The 22,530-nt window shown below is 42.5% G+C and overlaps 1 protein-coding gene across 9 annotated transcripts in view; it reads left to right on the top strand.

Annotated features, from left to right (window-relative positions):
• The first annotated feature begins 2,266 nt into the window (after positions 1-2,266).
• ZNF608 (zinc finger protein 608) overlaps positions 2,267-22,530 on the top strand; it is a 112,584-nt gene continuing 92,320 nt past the window's right edge. For 4 of the 9 annotated variants that reach the window (XR_010412967.1, XM_045891844.3, XM_064595834.1 and 1 more), the window contains exons 1-2: positions 4,633-4,890; positions 5,895-7,005. Coding sequence is in view for 8 of the 9 variants with exons in the window: in XM_045891844.3 (XP_045747800.1) it covers positions 6,088-7,005 (918 nt within the window). In the remaining variant the exon portion in view is untranslated. Of the gene's footprint in view, positions 2,510-4,190; positions 4,525-4,632; positions 4,891-5,338; positions 7,006-22,530 lie in introns of those variants that run through there. The other 5 variants (XM_064595836.1, XM_045891834.3, XM_064595833.1 and 2 more) reach the window with 5 other exon arrangements.

Below are 22,530 nucleotides of genomic sequence, written 5' to 3'. Positions count from 1 at the left end.
TCCATGCTGCAGGCCGTGTGATTTGCTTTTTACCAAGGGAGTGTGTTGGAGGAGTGCTTGTACCCTTTCCAAGTTCAGAGCTTATTTTCTGCGCTGTTTGAAGTCCAGTTGTTATAAGAGCTGGCAATTGATTTTTCCAAGGTGATATAATATATGGGGTAGCCATGGTCTTCCAAAGCCTGAAATGGAGTAGATACCTCAGAGGCCCTGGAAGTGCCCAAGAGTGATCTGTAGGTTTGAGGAACCACTCTTCCAAAAGAAGAAAAGTTAAAAAAAAAAAAAAAAAAATCACCACCTGGTGCTGTGTTATAATCAATGGGACATAAAAAAAATTGTAAACTCTGTACATTCAAAAATATAAAACAAATACCAAAGCTAAAACGGAAGGTACATGAATATCAGGTGGCTAATTTGCCCCATTTCATTTGTTGATGTACAGTGTCGATTTGCATACAGATCTATTTAGGGAGACCTAAGGACTATTCTAGATTGCATTCCTCTAGTTTATAGACCTCAGGAAAGGGTGGAAACTGCTGTTTATTACTGTTTGCAGCATCAGATTGAGTTCATCATGGGTAGTGAAACAACTAATTGGAGGGTTTTTTTTAAAGAACTAAATATATTGAAAGCTCAAACATGAGTCAATAGACATTACTTAAAACATGTGACATAAATATTTTTATTGACCCACAAAGTCATAACTGAATATTTACATCATCAGCTGTCTTTTGCTAGCACTAATCCACTTTATATGTCCATTTGACTCAGTGAAGACACATTCCCACATTGCAGTTGTCATGTGGAAGTTAGAGTAGCTCTGGATCTTTAACGCTTGGGATCATGATGCTTTCAGTGAAACTCAGATCACACTTTGACTTTAAAATCTCCACATTGTAGCTCCTAAAAGGAATGGCAAATAACAGTGAAAAATTAAAAATAAAAGCGTTTTAAAGGCTTAATATAGATAAATATATTACTTTAAGTATATTAGCTGTTACAATACTTGTTATTTTATATAACCTCATATCCTGTGACCTCAGAGTCCCATTAACTTGGTTGCTGGCATTCGTCCTATAATAAGCTCTAAAACGTTTCTGTATTCCTGGTGGATTGAGCGGTGTAGCAGTCAGAGGACTTTGACCACCCCCCTCTTCCCCAAGATAGGGTTAAAGATTTGGGGGGATGGGGAACTCTGACAATCTTTCTGTTTAAAAATGCACACTGGGACTGTTTAACGGGTTAATCTTTCTAGTCTATTTATCTCCCACAAATCGATTTTGTAAAAAATGAGGCTGGCCCGAGGTGTTAAATATGGTTGGCTGGGACCTTCTTTTATTTTTAAATTTTTTTTTTTGGAGGAGCCTAGGACCAGGTGGAAAAGATTTGTTACAAATTCCAGGGAAGAACTGTTCCCGTAGTGGTGGTTAAATGGTTGCCAGTGTTCACACTTCAGTGCTTGTAGACCAGAAGACTGGAAACAAAAGGGTTACTTGTTTCCCCACCACCGCCTTTACCCCCGGATCGATTTTTCTTATTTAATCAGGGAGTAAAAAGAGACACAACAGGGGTTAAAAAAAAAAAAAAAAAAAAAAAAAAGTTGGAAGAAGGGCAAAGTGGTGGGGGAGGGTTGAAAGCCAGAAGCTGCAGGACAGAAAATCAGTCTTGGGAGTTCGCGCTGCCGAGTCCTTGCAACAAGGAAGGGAAGCCAGCAAAAACCGCTCTCAGTCATTTCCACACAGCCAGCCTCCCCTTTTCTCCTCGCTACGCGCTAGTGGCTCATTTGGCTTCCCTCTGCCACCGAGCGATCACATACATTATTTCCCCCAAGATAACACAATCAAACTTGTATTTACCGACATCCTTTCCTCGCAGCCTGTTTGAGATTTGTTTTAATAAATAAGTGTTTTATGTGAATGATGTAGTCATTGAAACGGGCGCACCATTTCCCCCCCCCCCCTTCCTTACTGCAGGAGGTTCCTCAACCCCAATCTGGTTGGAAAATAAAACGCTTTGTCTCCACAACCACCCCCCACCGCACCCCCACCCGCTCTCAGTGTGTGTTTTATACGTGTGTATATCTCAACCCCCTACAGTAGCCAAGAGAAAGCAGCTAGCCAATGAGAGAGCCCAGTTTCATAAAAGCTGCTCTCTGATTGGCCCGATGCGAAAGGGCAATGGGAACAAAGAAAAGTCCCTTTCAGGTATAGAGGCTGAGAGCTCCTTTTGCTCCACTCCCCCTGTGTGTGTGTTGTGTTTCAGTCCTGATTTCAGTGTTGCAGAACAAGCTTGTGGTGTGTGTGCACCAGGGGGATTTTTCTTTTCTTTTCTTTTTTTTAATTTTAATTTTTGCTTTTATAAAAAATACACAGGACGGTCTGTGACATTTGATGGTCCATCTTCTTTAATAATAAATTTGTTGAAGAGATTATAATTTCCAAAATAAAGCGGCTGCAACCAAACACATTCAATGCAGTTAGAAGGAAAAGGTCAACTCGATCCAATACAGACCGTAAGTACGGTTGCGTGGTGTGTCTCTATAGCACTTAGCGGGGACTTCATGCAGGGGAATGTGCGAGTTTTATGCATTAAAATGAGGAACTAGTTACAGGGTTTGGCTTTTGCATTGAGAACAACAACCCAAGAAGGGTGAATTTTATTCAGTGGAGGGTGAAGCATTTGTAACTTCTTCACACAAATTAAGCTTGACTGGGCACTCGGGGTAACTTAGAGTAAATTACCTTTTGGGCTGTAACCCAAGGAGAATAAAAGTGACACAGTTACATATACTGATCTGCAGTGTCCATTCCCTAGCTCACCTCGCCCCCTCCCTCTCCTATCCTAGCTGGGCAAGACCCTCTTCCAAAACGAGCCAGGAAAATGGGGGCAAGGGCAGAACAAGCCGATTTCTGTCTCTTGCCACATCCTAGTGCCCAATAATTTAATATTAAACAAGGGAATAGTCACCCATTACATGTAATGGTTATAATTACCATTTTCCACCTCCTTAAAAAAGCAAAGCAGCAAAAACACCATTAAGGGGGGGGGAAGCCCCACCCAACCCAAACCCACAAATAGAGTAACAATGGTGTGTTTATTACAGGACCTGGCTTGGGAGCTAGCAAAATGTTTTTCTTTGTTTAAGACATGAGGGGGTCCCTAAAACCCAAGTAGCTTGGAGGTGCCCTCCCCCTCTTCTGGGCGTCCCCATCCCTGGCCCCTCGGGAAAGCCGACAAATTGGAGATAAGTTGAGGAAAGGTTTATAAGGTGTTTCTTTAAAACATCTGCTTTGCTCTTGTGCTCGTTACATTTCACTCCTTCGAACTTCCAAGAGCCTAGATCTGCGAGAAATGTTTCACATTCATAACTTGTAGCTGCGCCCACTGCGGGGGGGTGGGGGCGCGGGGGGGGAGGCGGCGGCGGCGGGGTGGGGGGGGGGGGAGTGTGTGCAGGGGGAGGGGAGAGACCTTCAGCTTTTTTTTAAAGACCAGATCAGTATTTTCTTGATACGCTTGTCACCATTTTTGTTCTCACGACAACCAATTGAGCCCTTGATCCTCACGTGATGTGAAAGGCTTGCACTGTAACAAAATCGCTCCTTTTAGATGGTTGGTTGTTGCTAACTCGCCCATCCCCCTCTCCCAGCCCCGACATTTCCAGCAAAGCGACTCTCCACTTCCAATTCATCAACAATTCATTACTGCTTTTAGCTTCCAAACGCCAGCTAATTAAAAATACTAAGCCAAGCTCCGGGGCCATCTGACTAAACACAGGAGGGGGTGGGCGAGAGAGGAGGAGGAGAGAAAAATAAATAAAAGGGAGACGCACCGTTTGCTGCGGCTATCAATGGGAAAAACTGTCCTGAAAAAGGTCGCCTTAAAAAAAAAAATCTTTTTTTTTTTGACTCTAATTATCGAATTACCACATGACTGATTGGCTTGAGCGACAGCGGATTTCCCCCCTCCCCCCCCCCAGGGACTATACTAGGAACTCGGTTCCTTTTTCTTAAAACAACATAAAACAGGAAAACATCACATCCTTTGGGTTTCGAAGACTGAACCAATTTTAAACGCCGTTATTTTCCTCACCCCACCGCCCACCGCCCCCGGCCCCGAGCGAATGCTGTTATAACTGGTTTATCAGCTCACTGAATCATCTGCTCCCCTCCCCCTCCACACCTTTCTTTTTCTCCTTTTGCTGGGCTTCTCATCCTTCCCTTTCTTCCTCCCCCCTCCCCTCTCCCCCCTCCCCCCTCCCCCCTCGCCTTCCCCCTCCTTTCCTCTTAAGTTAGTTCAAGAAATCAAATCTGTCAGGACGGGCGGAAAAATGCCACTTCCCGACTAACAGGCGGAATCCAGCCCAGATTTTCAGTCGTTTCTTCTTATTCTTTCTTCCCTTTCACTAATTTATCCCGATGTTAGCACATTCTGTCTTGTTACTAGCGGACGCCTGTAGGTTTGCTACATGGGATCATTACTTACTGATCACGGTGACTCTGAAGTCTGGAACTGAAGGCGGAATGAGAAGTTGGGAAAACTTTTTTCTCTAAGCTCTCTCTCTCTCTCTTTTTTTTTAAACCTATTCTTCTCGATGCTTGTTAAGAGGAAAAAAAACCTTTGGTACTTCTGTTGTGAATGTGAAACATTATCTTCCAGCTGTACAGTGACACATTTTTTTAAGGAGAAAAGGACTCCTGATCCGTTTGCCAAAAGGGGGGTGGGGAGGTGGAATAATGTTATCGAGTGATTATTCTGGCTGAGATGTGTTATTTGGTTTCTTCCTTCTTGATCATTTGGTGTTTAAGTAAAATGAGGCACAGGCTTGTTTGCCGAGTGGAGTGGGAAAGGCATTTTGATTTGCTGGCCTAATTAAAAAATGATAAAGGATTAAAGGTAAGCAATGTCTGTGTGTGTGTGTGTGTGTGTATTTATTTATTTTTCTCGACAATCAACTGTTAAAAGGGGCTGATCCCTTTAAAAACCGTTTTAACTGATCTTTGTCAAACACACACTCATTTGCGGTCATTGAGGCCACGTTGGCGCAGACTACTTAAAGTGCATGTCTTAATCAGTTTCCCCGTCCAGTCAGTAGCACCATATTTAACAAATTGAGCAAGTCTGTGACCTGGGAATATGGTAGAATTGTTTATATGTAATTTTTTTTTCCCCCTCAAAAGGCAGGTATTCAGCCTTTTATTTAGCGCTGTCTTTTTTATAGAAAAATGCTCTTGAAGACATTTGTGTGTGTATTTCAAAAATAAAATGGTATAAACTGTTGGGGAAGAGAGGGTATGTGTTTGGGGGGGGTTAGTTATTCGTTGTTTTTCCTGTTCCTTACTGGGAACAAAAAACAGATTGCCCAGACGATTTGTAAAAAGAAGTAATAAAATTAGAAATAAGGAAAATTTAGAAACCTCATTCTGAAACTAGCCTCAGAGAACTTCCAGGGTCTGGTCTTTGAAACTGCACGATCTAGGACATGTTTGGGGATGTTTAAAGCTGTGTTCCTCCCTCTTGTCTGAGTGTTTAGGCTGTGTTTCTGGGGTTGAGATATCACATGTATGAGAAAAAAAAAAAATCCTAAACTTTTTTTTTTAACCTTCCTGGACTTGACACAGATCTTTAAGATATCTTAATGCCTTTAAAAAAGTGCTTATCCTTGTGCTGTTGGTAAAGGGAATTTTTTTTTTTTTTAAAGCTACTGTTTAGATGCTTACTGTCGTGGGTAAGTTTTTTGGGTTTGGTTATTTTCCTTTAAACCCGACTGTGGAGACAATATATGAGCCACCTTGCTGTCCATCCTTCCCTGTACCCCTTACTGACTCCCCAGTATTAATCGTTTTTTATTCTGGTAACACCCAGACAAGAAATATTCGACTTTTCCCCCCCCTTCACAGGAAAAGGTGGACCTGGACTGAAGGGTGTAAAATCTCTGGACACATTCCTGGGGCAGGAAAAAGAAGAGGAAGATTAGAAGATTTTTTTTTTTTTTTTTTTTTTTACGAGAAAGCCCAGCGGAGCTAAACGAATGTCCCCTCATCTCCAAAGGAAAGTTCATCGGATTTTTATTCTAGAGAGCTCATCTTCAGGATGTCAGTGAACATTTCTACTGCAGGAAAAGGTGTGGATCCAAATACGGTTGATACTTATGACAGTGGTGATGATTGGGAAATCGGGGTTGGAAATTTAATAATTGATTTGGACGCTGATTTGGAGAAGGACAGACAGAAATTTGAGATGAATAATTCCACCACCACCACTAGCAGCTGCAACGCGAAGGATTGTGGAGGTCTGGCCTCCAGTGGGGCCAGTGCTCCGGCCGCCCTAGCTGATGGCCTAAAATTTGCTTCTGTTCAGCCCTCTGCTCCCCAGGGGAATTCACACAAAGAGACCAGCAAATCAAAAGTGAAAAGGAGTAAAACTTCTAAGGATGCTAATAAATCTCTGCCTTCGGCTGCCTTGTATGGGATTCCCGAGATCAGCGGCACTGGCAAGAGGCAGGAAGTCCAAGGGCGCCCTGGAGAGGCCACTGGCATGAATTCAGCGCTGGGTCAAAGTGTGAGCGGCGGCGGCGGCGGCGGCGGCGGCGGCAACCCCAACAGCAGCAATCCGGGCACGGGGCCCTCCGCTGCCCCCGCGGGGGCGGCCTCCTGTGGGAAAAGCAAAGAGGAGAAGCCAGGTAAAAGCCAGAGCAGCCGAGGCGCCAAGCGGGATAAGGATGCGGGGAAATCCAGGAAGGACAAGCACGACCTGCTTCAGGGCCACCAGAATGGCAGTGGCAGCCAGGCCCCTTCCGGGGGGCACCTCTATGGCTTTGGGGCCAAGAGCAATGGAGGTGGCGCGAGCCCCTTCCACTGCGGGGGCACTGGGAGTGGCGGCGTCGCGGCTGCTGGGGAAGTTAGCAAAAGTGCCCCGGATTCAGGGCTCATGGGAAACTCTATGTTGGTAAAGAAGGAAGAGGAGGAGGAGGAGAGCCACAGGCGAATCAAGAAACTGAAAACCGAGAAGGTAGGATCAAGTCGCCTTCCTAGATTTCCCACTTTGCTCTTTGTGTGCATCTGTGTGGGTGTGTGTTGTTTGGGAGCGGGGGGGGGTGCCTCTGTGTGCCTCACACTTCTTCTTCGTGCTTCCTGGTTCTTTGTGAGGTTTCTGTTGTGTGCATCCTTTCCGTGGACATTTGGAATGGGGGAGCTGAGCTGATTCGGGTGCACTGCTTTTGGCTCTTGCTTCTCCTGTGGCGGCGGCCAGCGGCCGTGCTCAGTGTTTGGGGTCCCCAGGTGGGAGGGCCTGGGTGTTCCAAGGGGCCCCTGGCCAGTCGGCCGGTGGTGGTGTGCTTTTAATAGCAGACCTGCTCATGTACCCGCTTGACTCATGTCCTGGTTTCTCGCCCAAGGACAGCTGTCTTAGGTTTTAATATGCCCGCCCTAGTATTTCTGGTAATGTGTCCTTAGGTGCAGGGTGCACGTTCCCTCCCTGGAAGAGGTGAGGTCGAGGATTCTCATGTACCCTCTTCCCTCAACCTGTTTCTTTTTTCGGGACTTTGTCCAACAAATAGTTCCGTCAAAGGGTATCCTCCTTGGATGGGTTCCTCTTACAGGTCCTGAATTTAAACCCCAGCCTTGGCGTCCTGGGGTCATTGGTTTCTTAACTGTGTGGAAAGACTGGAATGGTTTCGGTGGTTTCTAGGACTCTCTACCCTGGTTCCCTCACCCGGTTCTTAGCTGGAGATTTCAGGATGTTATCACTTGAATTTCTAGCTTGCCTAGGGAATGGAGAGGTTGGTAAGGAAAGTGAGAGAGACTGGGCTGATGGGGATTCTTGAGATGGGGCAACAGCTAGAGGGGATGAGAATCTTGTGTGGCATTTGGGTAATGGGGGATCCTCGATTTAAGCAACGTGAACCCTTCCTGCCATCGCTGTCATTGTCTTAAGGTCTAGTTAGAGACTGCCTTTGAAAAAGTGCACCTTGGGGGCTGTGCCGTTTGGGGCTGGAGGCCTGTGACTTACTGGTCTGGTGACGGTCCTGCGTTGAATAGTGTCCCAGGACGGAAGGGGCTCTGTCCACCGGGCAGTTTGGGAGTGAGCTGGGGGTGTGAGTAATGTTTTTATGAAATCAGCCTTTAGGTTAATCCTGCGGGTTGTGCTTCGCAGAAATAAAACTCATATCCTGTGGTTTATGGCATGGTTGTTTGGAAATCTGCTTATTAAATAATTCGATTCCCCCCCCCCAATGTCTGACGTGATCAGAACTGTCAGACGGCTTTGGGTGATCATTTCTGTGGCCAGTTATTCACTGCTTTCTCTCCAGACCTTTCCATTTTTGCATTCGTGGGTTCAAGATTTAAGTGGGAGCGCAGGAAGAAAGTTCTGATTTTCTGGTCTTAGGAGTTGTGGAGGGTCCATTAAAGTGCGGATGATGCCAAAATCACCAAAAGCCTCCGGACGCTTCTTTTATTCATACACCTTGGGTCAGACAGCTTTTTACACTGACGAATTGAAATGCATTTTTAAAAATCCCAGGTTTCGATTCTTCTATTTCCTGGTGTAGTTGCACACAATTTCTGCTAAAAGGCGTTCTGAAATCTTCTTATTACTTAGTACAGTAGGGCATTTACTTTTGTTGCCAATAGTCTTCAAATTGCACTTCTAATCTGCTCTAACTATCTAGATGAATTGCCCTAATCCAGTGCTCACAATGGCTGTGGTTAAGGAGTCAGAAGCATTTGATTGGATTCACTGCTGCCTGGAATGTGGGAGGTACTGCCCTTTTGCATTCCCCTTAGCCTTTTAATCTTCCAGCCAAATGTTCACATTCAACAATTTTGTTTAGCTGGCAATCGGAACATTTCTGTATCTCAAAGGCTGCTGTCATGGCAACTGAGATTAGAGCATGGTGTTGGTTCTCCAGTTTTTGTGTTCTTTTCACTTTCCAGTCACAGAGGAAACTGGATAAAGAATGGAGGAATTAAATTATTCATATACATGCAACTCATCTTCAGTCAGAGCAGTATAAATGTGATAATACGAATTACATAAATGAAGAGCAAACAAGTCGTGATGGGGCCGGGCCGGGGTGGAGGAGGGGAGGAGGGGAGGAGGGGAGGAGGGGAGGAGGGGAGGAGGGGAGGAGAGAGCTCAGCGCGTTTAGATGCAGCCCACCGCCCTCTGCCAACCATGGCCCCTGGTGTTGGCACAGGGGCCCTTCAGGGATGGCTCCGAGGGGCTTGAATCCTGCAGCGTTGGCCGTTCTCGGTCAAGCAGGGGGGTGCTGGCTCAGGAATGCTGTTCCGTAGGCTCCCCTCCCCACCCTCTCCCCGCTCCTCCCCCTCCGCCCTCCCCCCAACCCCTGGCCTCCTTGCCACCCCAAGATGGCACTCCCTTGCACACATGCCACCCCCGGGAAGTCACTCTCATTCCACTAACGCATGGATGGGAACATGAGACCTCAATTTAGGGACTGCTCCCTAACGAGAGGAGGCTACCTTTTTTAAGGAGGTATAAGCAGGACGCGCTTTACCTGACAAAAGTATTTCCACACTGAGGCATCTTGTGAGAGAGGTTTTTTTTTTTTTTGACGTTTTGTATAATGTTTTAATTTCTGCCTTGCTTGATATTCTGGGTGGGTGAAGAGTAAGTGTCTCAAAAGTGAAGATGATTAATTTTCAGCAATCAGATGTGGCTCATGAGGGGCCCAAATGTGAAAACCCAAGGAGGTGGGGTGGCTGTGTGTGCGCTTTTCTTCTGGTTTTTTTTTTTTTTCTTTTTTTTTTTCTTCCTGGTTGAGAGGTTTCACGGGAGATTCGTAAGACTTGCTGTCACCGGTTAATTTTCACAGCATGCTTAAATGTCTATTTTTGGTCTGTTTATTCTGTTTCTACACTACACAAAGTCATGTAAAACATGATAAATTGGACCTTATGAAACCTAATTAAATCAATGAGTGTTCTACTCCTTTATGTGGAAACCACAAGTATGTTGTAAAAGTCGCCACTCCCTTAATACGTGAACAAAATCAAAACATGCCATAATTCTAAGATGTTTGAGCTGTATTTCTGTAGCCCATTTTGTGGTTAAGCACCAGTGACATGTCTGAATAAGGAGATTTGACGGGTTGGCTTTGGGTTGTTAAAACCTGCTTCTCCACCTTCCCCCTCCTTTCTTTTTAAAGCATAATAGCCTGTATGGAGGCTCTCCTTAATATCTTACAGTTTTGACTTATCAGACACAGGCACTTGGGCCGGGCTAAATAGGGTACATGGTTTTATTTGATCGCCGGAAAATTCTCAACGACATAGGAGAATTCTTAAAAACACCTAATACTTAAATAGACATGAAAGGCACAGGAGGGCTTACAGTTGGGTCTCAGGGTTCTGACTACTCAGTACATATTCAGGAAAGAGAATTACTTCCCTGATATCATATTGCTTTCATTAAGCCAGGCCTTAACAGACTAAAGGTGGTGTCTACAAATGGACCTGTCTATAAGGGATATAATTCATTTTATTTTATTCTCTTGGAGAAGGCTTTTACACTTCACTAGGGAATTCTGCCACATTTTCTAAGTGAGTGTGAGCCGTTTAAGAACATATTTTGATTAATGAGTTTTGTGGACAATATGCCTGCCTCCCCTGCCTCCGCGCTGCCCCCCCCAATCTGGTGTCCCCTACAAATTCTGCTTAGAGAGTGCAGTTTATCTACTGTGAAATAAAAGGGCAGAAAGGTCACTTGCTATAATTAAAGAACAAAGTCCATTGTGGTTGGACAGCAAACTGTTTTGAAAGCTACATAAGGGATTTAGCGGTTAAAAACGTTGGTAACTGAGGCTGGCTCCCAATCAGCGTTGATCCTGCTCCTTACTTTTCAATAAGTTGCCTGGGAGGGTGACAGGGCTTTTTGAGGTGGATGCAGAGGCCATCTTTTCCCTGAGCAAGTTTTCTGTGAGAACCCAAGGAACTTGGGAGGATTTGGGTGGCCAGGCATATCACTGACTCCTGAGCATAGTATTTGAAACGTAGCGGGTGTGCTGGAGAGATGAAAAAAAAAACAAAAACAAAACACACACACACACACACACACGATCAAGATTATGCTAAAAGGAGATGAGTAATGTTTAACAACTTTTAATAACTTTGCAAATAGTCTGGGAAAAAAAAGGGAGTGGGGTGCGGAGTCATTGTCCAAATGTCACCAGGTTAAGAATGCTCTTCAAGTGAAATTGCTTGGCCGCAAGATGGTTTTAATTAGTGTTATAAAGACTTACTTTTCCTAAGCAGCGTTTTATAGTTAGTAAATGAAATGTATGCCGAAAGTGCTAAGCAGAAGTCTCCCTAACCACAGAGGTGTTCAATAACCAGATTCAAACAACATGGAAAGTACCATCTGTTCTTCGTTTTCAGCTTGAAAAACAAGGATTGAATGGCTGAGATTTGCTTCGATTTTGACTGTGTCTGTGCGTGTGTGTGTTTTTTTAATTTAAAAAAGTTCACCTGGTACTTCATAGAAACTTGAAATTGCAGTAATATGAGCAACACTGTGAAAACACATGTTCCTACATTTATTTTAACCAGTTCCACTTTTCTTTTAAAAGATTTCCAGAAGCCCAGCCATTGAGCACTTTGTAATGGTTATTCAGTTCCTGCAGGCAATCACAATGAGGGGTCAGTTCTTCAAAGATCACACTGTTCAGTCGGTACCTGAAGGCTCTCCCAGGCTAACTCTGGTCAGCGTTTATCGGGTAATGTAATTGTACGGGATAGCACGTTGGACTGGTGTTGACTCTCCGTAGCTCTCGCTCTCCTTCAGAGCTGCATCTAGGATGGTTGATAATGAGGAAAATACTCTCTTCACGGTGGTAACTTTTGAGTCCTTGACTTTTTAGACACTAAGCTTGGTTCTGGGTTTAGTGAGAGCCCTGGGTGAAACGGTATCCGGCCTTTGTTTGAGGTCTTTTATAGAAGCTAATGACTGGGCTTGTGCCTCCTGAGATAAATGACAGTATCTCTGAGTGGGCTGACAGGAAACAGACATGTTAATGGTGAAGCTGCGGGGAAGATCTGTTTGGGTTCTGACAAAAGAGTCAAGAAGGGACCCCTGGTTGTGGTCATTAACACATAATGCATTCTTGCTCTTCCTAAGAGGCCCTTGATAATTGGAAAGCTATTTTAGCCACAAGCACTTAAATCATAAATCTACTACTCCTAGTTCCTTTGCATTTTTAAAAGTCACAAAGTAATGTGTTTTTTGTTAACAAGTGTGTGATCTGGTTTTTTTTTTAAATGGTGGCAGTTCTAGGCTGGGCGTCCCAGGGCGTCTGGGAGAGCCGCCCTTGGAACTGGCTTTATCAGATGGGATCTCTCTGTCTTTCATCGTGGCTCCGTCCTCCCTCTGCTTTAATGAAGCAAAAAATAAAGTGGGTCCAGGAGCTAAAAAGAAATCGTTTTTATACATGAAGGGGTCTCGTGGGAGAGGGATAAAATCCATTTTTTATAAGTTGGGTAAAAGATTTTGTTCAGCGATTTGAATGTGATGAAACCTGCCTTTTGAAGTGTATGTTTAAAAAGTCATGGGTATAATTGAGTTTCAGTGCATTTTAAACTCTGCTTCTTGAATGGAGATAATTGCCATGTTGAACACACTCTAGAGGTGTAGAAAAGGTGGATCATGTTATTCTATTCTTTAATATTAAGCGCTGAAAAGTTTTTCATAGTAATTACTGTAGCCCAACATAGTTTTGATTGCCAGCACTCTGAACTTGCCAGTTATCTGAACATCAAGGGTTTTGCTTGAATACTAAACAGTTTATTCCTAAGTTACTTGTAGAGCATTGTTCTAGAACATGGAAGCCAGAAACTAAGGAAATACTGGGCAGTCCCTAGCAATACCACAGTGGAAATCACCCTTCTTCCCTAGGATTGTTGACTAGTAAATCAGACTCTCTTAATCTGTACAGCTAAGGTTAGAGATAGGGGAAGAGAACAGGTGAAAACTTTGCCTCAGGAATGACGTTGGTCGTCATTAGAGGCTAATAATACGGATCACGTTAGTGCCCTGTAACTCGTGTTTCTTAGGTGTGTGGATGATTATTCAGCAGCGAAATTCAGCTGAGTAAATTAAGAGATCAAATTGGCTTAATCAAGGATTCATGAATGGAGCAGCATCTCATCTAGCGAGTAGAAAGGAGCTCTGAAGAGCTGTAGGAAAGAGGAAAGGTTTTGAAAGGTGGAAAGGGGGCTGGAGAAGGAAGTTTATTAGCAGAGCACCTTCCTAAGGAGGCCGGAAGGGACCTTTTGGTTTTCCGACTAGTGCTGACCAGGTAATCCCATAATGACGGGTTAAAGGCTACATTCCTGGGAGAGGCTGAAACTGCAATTAGTTTTAAGTCTTGGTTTACTGTCATGGGGGTTAGCACAAGTGACTCCATTTTGGGCCAGTTGTTTTTTGTTTGTTTGTTTTTGTTTTTAACAGTTACCCCCTTTGATCAGACTGAGCTGAACCGAGAGATGTGATCAAACTTTAAGGCATGAGCACCACTCTCCACGAACCCTCTGAAGTTCTCGAGTTCTTGATCCTTCCAGTGGGATTCACAGGTCATGACCTCAGGCTCACCAGTTTTTAGTTGGTCATTTTCTTCCTTCCTTTTCTGGCGCTTCAGTCTTAGGGAACTCGTTTGCTTGGTGGATAGTGGTTGCGAACGTGCCTTTAAAGCTTCTGAGATGACTATGATTATTATAAGTAGGATAATTCCCAATGCCTGGAGTGCATTTGGCGCCATGCTCCCCAACACCCAAACCAATCAAAGTCAAGTAAGTCAGAGAAAGACTCTGCTAAAGGAGTCACTCTGTAAGCTAAGTGGCTTGCTCAGCGATCTTCAGTAACTGAGTTTCAACTTCCCGAGAAACGTCAATCCAAGTGCAGCGGGTGGCGTTGGTTACAGCATAGACACCTCCTTGTTCAGCTAAAAGTTAAGCAAGGGCTGTCCTCTTATCAAGAATAACTTTGGCCAGAGAGTCTTGGATGTTTTGGGGACAGCTTTTGCATTAGCAGTGGGTTCTGTAATATTTTCAAGAGTTAAGGATGGGTTCCTGATCATAGCCTCATGTTTATTCCTAACCCTGGAGATCGAGACCTGCCAAAGGGAGCTAATTTTCATCATGAAAGTGTCCTGGTACAACCATGGAGGCCAATAAAATTTAAAGGTTTCTAGACTATACAGATGGTTTTATTCTGGTGACTCTTGACTTGTATTCCTTTCTTTGCAGCCACGCTGAGTGCAGAGTTCCCTGGGCTTTGGGGTATTAACCAGAGACGTGGAAACGGATCCTTATGGTTAGGGAGTCGGATAAAATGGGGGAGGGGCTGAGTCTGTTGGAGAGAAACTGAGGCAGGAGCATAGTGGCAAGTCCAACAGTTGTTTGGAGGTGGATTTCCCTCCTTTGCAGTGTCCTGGGAGATATGAATGATGGTATTATCTTTTCCGGCCAGTGCCAGAGTAAAGGAAGGAAAGAGAAGAAGAAAATTTTAGGTTTAAAGTATGAAGTCTTGGTCCCACATCTTAGAAAGAAGCAGTGAACCTCAATATTGGCTACTTGTCTTCCTAGTCAATTGGATTTTGAGGTTTCCAGCTGGAGTAGAGGACCTGTCAGGTGGAGACTTCTTCAGCTATGAGATACATTGTGTAACCGAGGTTCAAGTCTGAGGTTTGGCTGCCATCCAGGTAGGGAGGGGAACCTCCTATATCCTTCTAAGGGTACTGACAGGCACTCTTTGTTCTTAGTGACTCCAAATCAGTAGGGTTGGGAGAAAATTGGAAACACTAGTTGGAGTTGTAGCCAGATACTTTAAGGAACCAGAGGAATTCAGGGCCCAGTCCAGTTACAGGTAAATAACAAAATCTTCAAGGCAATTAATAGGATTAGAATCTAATATAGAGATAAATCTAATATAGAGATAAATGCAAATATATTTTTTTCTCTCTACAGTTATTTCCATTTTGTAACCAAAACAGTCACAGTAAAAGTAATTTGTTTGCTTTAAACTTGGTCTGATTATTTGCATAAGTGCAGCAAGAATAGTGATTGACCAAAAATGCTCTTTTTAAGCCTGCTTTGCTGGAACCTTGTAAGCAAGGTAGCATGCCAGTTTTTCCAAGGGTCTTTATTGGCTCCATAAAATCAGCCTCAGTTTTTAAAAAACACTCTGGTCCTGAGTCTATGCACATTTCTCTCAATTACAAAGTTCCAGTAAAAGTCTTGGTAATATTACCAGTGTTTCCAGTTGTGTCCTGTTACAAAGAGAATGGATTCTCATTGAGCTTATGTAAATAACTATTTTGGCATAAAAAGGATACTCAAGAGTTTCCAAATTCTGAAGACATCAGAGAAAAAAAGGAAATGTTTCATCTTTGGTATACTTCGCCAAATTATTGTAAGTCATAAATAGCTTAAGGGAAAAAGTTTCCTCAAATCTGGAAAAATAACATTGAAGAACTAGCGATATTTCACATAAGAAGTCATAAAAATTATAATCCTCCTCCTCAGTTCATTCAGTTCCATGTTATTAATTTTTGTTCTGCTTGAATCCACATTTTCCATTAGTTCTGGAAATTCTTAACTGGTTCACTTTTATGATCTTAAAGTTATCAGAAACCTGTGTTTGCCAGAGTCCTTATTTTGAAGCTTTGAAGAGGACGTACCTTTGCAGGAACACGTTTGCGAAAACATCTGGGTGAAACAATAACTGTCTGAAAGTGAAAAGACTTAAAAAATGTCCACTGTTAAAGATCAGATGAGAGCTCATGATGAGGGAATTAACAAGGAAATTTTGTTATTTCTGTCACACACGTTTTAAGATGATACCTGGAATTATGATGACAATATTATACCAGGACATATTGGACTTTAGGAATTTTATACAGTTTCTGGAACACTTACATACCTATACAAATAACAACATAAAGAAGTCTTGGTTTTGGTTGGTGGGGGGAAGGGGAAAAAAAGAAGTGTTAGTATTATTTTTTGACAGTGCTTCCCATGTAATTCAGCATAGCACAAGGAGAGAAGACAAATCTTTTCAGATACCATGGGGACCCTCTGAAAAATCTCAAAGTTAGTTCTGAGTCAAAAAGACTTCATTTAGGATTTAATTTTGGGAAGTTTGTCAAAAATGTCAAAGGTTTTAAAATACTTGGTCAAATAAGATTTTAGGTCACTGTGAAACAATGTGGTTAAATATCTCTTTAACCACAGGGGCAGATAAAGAGTTCACAGGTTAGGGGCGCCTGGCTGGCTCAGTCAGTAGATCATGTGACTCTTGATCTCAGGGTCTGGAGTTCAAGCCTCACGTTGGGCATAGAGCTCACTTAAAAAATAAGTAAAATAAAGACTTCACAGGCAAATACAGAAAGTTCTATAGTTGTATAGTATCTTACAGTCCAGTAATCTAAGAAAACTCAGCAGATGAAAGAAGTATTAAGGTTTAGTTCTATATAAATATACTACTGACATTAGAGCTTATTTGTAAAACCCTTCTAACAAATTTTAATCTTATTCAGCTTGATCATGCATAAAATTCTTTTCCCCCAATTTTTTATTTCACGAACTTTCTTTTTTCCATTCAGATATTGTCATCTGTTTTTCCTTTTTCATCCTGAAATAGCCATCCTCGCTTTAGGACAAAAGCACTTTTCTATCAACAAAATGCATCTCCATTCCTCCTACCTTTTTTTTTTTTTTTATTTGTTTATTTGACAGAGAGACAGAGACAATTAGAGAGGGAACACAGGCAGGGGGAGTGGGAGAGGGAGAAGCAGACTCCCGGCCTGGCAGGAAGCCCGATGCGGAGCTCCATCCCAGGACCCCAGGATCATGACCCGAGCTGAAGGCAGACCAGATGCTTAAGGACTGAGCCACCCAGGCGCCCCCCACCCCCCTTTTTTTAACCACATCCTACTTTCTTTGCATACAGAGATGTTTCCCTTATTGTTTCTAGTAGCTTCAATTACATACATTAGAATTTTTAGCCCTTAAAAACTTTACCTTCTTGTGAAAATTAAGAAGTAAACAATCATGCACTGTATGTTACCGTAGCATTCTGTGGCTTGGCAAGTTTATAAATACTTATCAGAATTTCTAGAAATAAATGTTTCCTCACAGTAAATTCATTGTGGCACAAAGCATGTTTACTATTGGAGCCAAATATCTTTAGTTCCTCTCTAAAAGAAGCCCGCAGTGGATAAACCTACATTGACTAATGTGTCCGTGTTTTGTTTTGTTTGGAGATGATCTAGATACTTATTCAGTGGCCTTGACTTAATTTATCATTTAACTTGACTTTGTTTGTTTGTTTCAAGTAGCTAAAAAAGTTTGGAGACAGGTTGCTGAGAAGTTGACAGAGAAACGTTATCTCCTTTGCATCTATTTAAATCATTTGTTCTTAACAATTACATTCAATTACCTACGAAAATTTCATTAGATATTAGACAAAGTCAGTCATCATCCCAAGTCATTTTTCTGGCTCACAGATGTAGTAGAGATAACATGCACTTACTTGATTAGTAAACCCAGGTAGAAGAAAACTTGCACATCTGCATTGTATTCAAATGTTGATAACTCTGAAGACGTGCTTGTGTTAATTAAGCCAACAACCTCAATCTAGTCGTTAGAAAAGATTATTTTAGATCACATGAACTTGAAAAAAGAGTTGGGGTTTTTATATTTTTTTGAGAGTTTCAGGAATCCTTCCACAAAGACTTTAGAAGGCTATTCTTTCCCTCTGGGTACAGTTTTATTTTAGTTTAGGGGAGAAGGCTTAAAAACATCCTATCAGGCTCTGAATAATAGCATCCAATTTGGCCATCTACTGAAAAAAAAAATCCTATAAAATATTTTGTCAGTTTTCACCTGGGACAAACAGTAAATATTTCTGGCAATCTTGAACAACCCCGTGGACACAAGAGGTGTCCCCAAAGAGGGTGCAAAAGATATTTTATTCTCCTCTCTCTACTGGGTGCCAAAGAGATTTGGGAGAGCTGACTCTGATAAGAATTTTCATCTTATCTGGCTTTTGTTAGTTTTTCCAGGATCCCGTCTGTAGGCTTCTAGTCGGGTTTAAAGCATGCACCAGAATTTGGCATGGCTTTTCATTATTTCTAATTTTTGTTTCCCCTTGGCTTATAAAGGGAATAACACCGCAGACAACCAGAAAATTCCTGAGCCGATACGGTGTCCTCCAAGAGTAGATAAGAGGTTGTCTGTAAGACAGTTTGGCAGATTTGGTTTACTGTCATGTTCCATGGTCTTTTCAAAGTGTTCATCTATTGTCATGACATCATTCTGTTTTCTGCCTTTTTATTAATTCATTAATCTTAGAAGATTATCTACAGAAACTTTTGAGGCTGTCCCCTCGGGTTTAGGACATTTTGAAACTATGGCCCTTATAAGGTTTGGCCTTTCGCCAAGAAGTGAAAGATAGCTGAACAGGATTACCTGGAGCCTTGGTGGTCTTATTTTAAAACTGTTTACTAGTCTTTTCAGAGTGAAAAGTGGATTTAAATAAAGGATCATTAGATTGAGTACTCAAAGGGTGGAGGAGAGCAGTGGGAGTTATGTCTGGCTTCAAGTTTTTTGGTTTTTTTTAAGGTATTATTTATTTATTTGACAGACAGAGACACAGCGAGAGAGGGAACACAAGCAGGGGGAGCGGGAGAGGGAGAAGCAGGCTTCCCGACAAGCAGGGAGCCTGATGCGGGGCTCGATCCCAGGACCCTGGGATCATGACCTGAGCTGAAGGCAGATGCTTAACGACTGAGCCACCCAGGTGCCCCAAGCTTCAAGTTTTTTGTTTTAGGTACCACTTGTACTTTTAATTTTTCATTGACCCTTTGCAATGAATCTTTCAACCTAGCTATTTTGGAATTTTGAGGACTTCAGAGGCTTAAACTAGATAACCCATTCTGTTTGTTTGATTTGGGAACACTTGCTTTTTAAGCCCACTTCTTCAATGGTCTTATCTAATTGGGAGCATTCCAATAATGGTCATTTTAAGTCCCCTGAGGGTTGTCAGTAGTTTGGTAGGACCCTAGCCACAAATGGAGTTCAAACCCACATTTGTGTCTGGCCATATTTTAGAGCCCCCAAACCTTATAGTTACTTAGCCAAGTTCTTAGGACAGAAAACAAGCTCAGTAAGGTTTTGCCATTTTTTTTTTTTTTAATTGATCTATAGCTTGTGGGACCATAGTTCTTAGACACCAAATAAGTAGGTATTCCAGAAGGTGGTGCACATAACTCTTTGGGTTTTGAGGTTTTTGTTTTTGTTTTTTTTTTTTTTGAGAAGTCTTTGGCTGTCTTCTATAGAACCCAACTAATACCTAAGAGGGATGTGTCACTGGGTTGGAGACCGTGTGGTGTTTTACATTGTACCTTGTTGCATGGAAATTTTCTTGAGGTTGGCAGGTGACCTAGTGTCAATCTTACCCTCTTCCATCAACTTACCCTAACATGGAAGTCTCTGAGTTAGGGGGTGAGCACTGTAACAGCTTTGAAGTGCTTGATCCATGCCATCAGTTTTGTGGCTTTTTGTGTTTCTTTGTGTTTTGTTTTTGTTTTTTTGGTCTTTCAAGATTCCCATGAACAATACAGCCTTTACTTAAAACAAAATTTTATTCACCCAAGGCCTTGCACTGGACCCAGGACAGCTTAAGTCAGGCAAAGTCCAACTTAAATCAGACCCAGTCCAGTCCTGGGCCCAGTCTGTTTTTTTAAGTTGGACTCAGTCTAGTAAGGACAAACGTTACCTGGTGTGGAATCTGGGAGCATTGGGGAGAGAATTTGGGGAGAGATTCCAGTCAAATGAGGAATGGTGGAAGCTAGTTAGATCAAAAGCTCTATGTCAAGAGAGTGGACCTCAGAACCGAGAGGAACTCATTCACAGCCCTCCCCTTGGAAATGGTGAGAAATACAACTCAAGAGTTTTCTCGGATACCATGCCTGCCTTTCTCCTCCCTCGTCCCCAGTGCCCTTGGAAGTCTCCTTCCGATGCTGCTACTGCCACCGAATCTGTGAAACAGCAAAACGCAATGGAGTAACTTTCGAAATCAAATTGGCTTTATTAAAGGATTTGTGAATCGGGCAGCATCCTGTCTAGAAAATGGAAAGGAGCTCTGGAGAGCCATAGAAAAGGAAAGGTTTTTAAAGGCAGAAAGGTTGCAGGAAAAGGAAGTTTATTATTAACACAGGGCCTGGTTTCAGGCGGGGTTGCCTTCCTGTGGGGGGACAGAAGGGGTCTCCTAGACAGATTTTCTCACTTGGCGCCGATCAGGTAATCCCAGGTCACCTAGTTAAAGATTACATTCCTGGAAGAGGCTAAAACTGCAGTTGGATGATGCGGTAAGTGTTTTTTTGCTGATGTGGGGCTTGGCGTAAGTGACTCCATTTTGGGTCTGTTGTCTCTTTTTTAACAGTATGTTATAATTGCATAAATAGATGTTGGATTGGGAGTAGACTGGAAGTATCTCATTGGTATGGGCTTTATTTCTTTTAAAATAAGTGTCATCATTGATTTTATGTTCCACTCAGCTGCAGGATAAATGGGGCACCCAGTGCCCAGGCCCCTCCCATGCTCAGTTCTCTGTCTGCACTGAAGTTCCACCAGGTGCCTTCTTGCTGTCTGTTGTAAGTTCTTTTTAATTTAAACTAAAGGTTTTTGGCAATCGGAACAAAGGTTTTGCAACTGAACGGAAGGCTGTTAAACTGTTCATAGTCTTGTTGGCCAGCAGTTGGGCTGTTTGTAATTTTTTTTTTTTTTTTTGAGAACTCAAAGGATCTTCAAGAGGGTAAGGTTGGCACAGTACTGCTCTTGCTGAATTCTGCGTATGTGCTAAATTTTGGTTAGAGATACCTTTGGTCGTGAATTAAAGGAGATGATGGGTTTCGCCTGAAGAACTGAAGTGATCACAAAGCAAATACGTTTTGATAGGTCAGTGGGCCTTGAAGTACCTGGATCGCATTTGGTATTCAGAAGGCTTTCCCTTCACAATGAAGCTAAATGAAGATTTAAAAATTCGTATTATAGCTGTAAGAGAGAACTCAAAGGGAAGGGTGTTTTGGTTAGAACAAATGAGTTTGGAGTGAATAAATACGACTGCTAATTTTTCAAAGCTGCTCTCCTTTTCATCCCTACACCCTCCTTCTCAGTTTGATTATTCTTCACTGTGACTATTCTAGCTCAACCACTGAGCTTTTTTGCCTCCTGGGAATCCTCATTGTCAGCTAGCACTGTTAAGAAAAATGTGCCTACAAGGGCATGTAGGCCTATTCCAATAATGCCATATGAATGCAGCTTTTACAGTTTCAAACTGTATTGATTATATTTTGTGTTGTATATAATGATTTTAGAAAGCAGGTATTTAGGTCGTGGAATTGGCTTATTATGTTAACCAGAGAGCAGATGGCATGGTGCCACAGACGTATAATTTTACTTAAAGGGACTTTTAAGGTTTTGATGTGTTTTCTTTTCCTCTTATTTCCCTGATGGCTTCTTTTTATTGAAGGGTAACTTAAGGAGACCTGGTAGCAATTTTACTGCCTTCCCCTGACAGTTTGAAATAATAGCATGGTCTTTGGTTGCACTGATCTTCCACCAGTCAACTTGATTCTGGTTTTTGTCATGTGGCAGTGAATTAAAAAAAAAGTGTTTGTAGTATGTTTTAAGAAATGGACTCTTTTATATGCTTCAATTAGCAACAGACGACAAAGTTCCAATTGCTCACACTTTCATAAACTTCTAGAAGTCACAATCGTCCTTTTGATTAAAGAAAACTGGTTTGGTTTCTTAGGAAAAGCACATCTGGCCCTCTGGTTCCTTTAGGTACACCTTTTTGTCATTCTTTCGCCTTTAGTCACTGAAGGTTCAAAGGTCGTGTGTGAGTTTTTCCTAGTTAGGTTAGCAAGCTTTCCCCTTTCTGGAGTGCTGTACTTTTTTTTTTGTTGCTACACCCACTGCATGTTGGAATTCACTTGGCCTAAAAATACCATTTATTTCTCTGCCTAGATTTTACAGTTTGACCCATTCTTCTCTTAGAACATCATCAGGATGAGTTGGAAAGCATCTCCTCACTTTTGTTTTGCAAAGTGTGCGAAGCCAGACCAGATGACTTTTGGATTTCCTGTCACCTCCTTGGCCGATTTTTATGGATGGCTCATGTTAAAAGCAACAGTAATGTTTGAATTGGAAGGCTTGAAGCTTTGGGTTTTCATTCTTCATGGAGAACTGTTTATTTGTGTGTGGTTCACCGCAGTACATGGATAATGCTATCAAATCTGTGCTTTATTATAGGCTTAAGACTAGTACAGCAGCCCTTCAGTTCTGTTTTCTGTGTTTTCGTTCCTTGCCAATTCTTTTGTGATGGAAATGAAATTAGAACTGAATCTCTGCAACCAAGGGGAAAATAGGCACAACAAACAGAAACTGTCCCGTGAGCCAGTTTAGAAGCAAGCAGCGCTGATGGAAGAATATATGTTCAATTTTTTTTTTTTTT

Source organism: Mirounga angustirostris, unplaced genomic scaffold (assembly GCF_029215605.1).
Source record: "Mirounga angustirostris isolate CCGP_5_RB_7025 unplaced genomic scaffold, mMirAng1.0.hap1 SCAF_7, whole genome shotgun sequence".
Lineage (NCBI taxonomy): Eukaryota > Metazoa > Chordata > Mammalia > Carnivora > Phocidae > Mirounga > Mirounga angustirostris.
The sequence above is the reverse complement of the archived record's forward strand: the minus strand, read 5'-3'. Positions and strand labels throughout refer to the sequence as shown.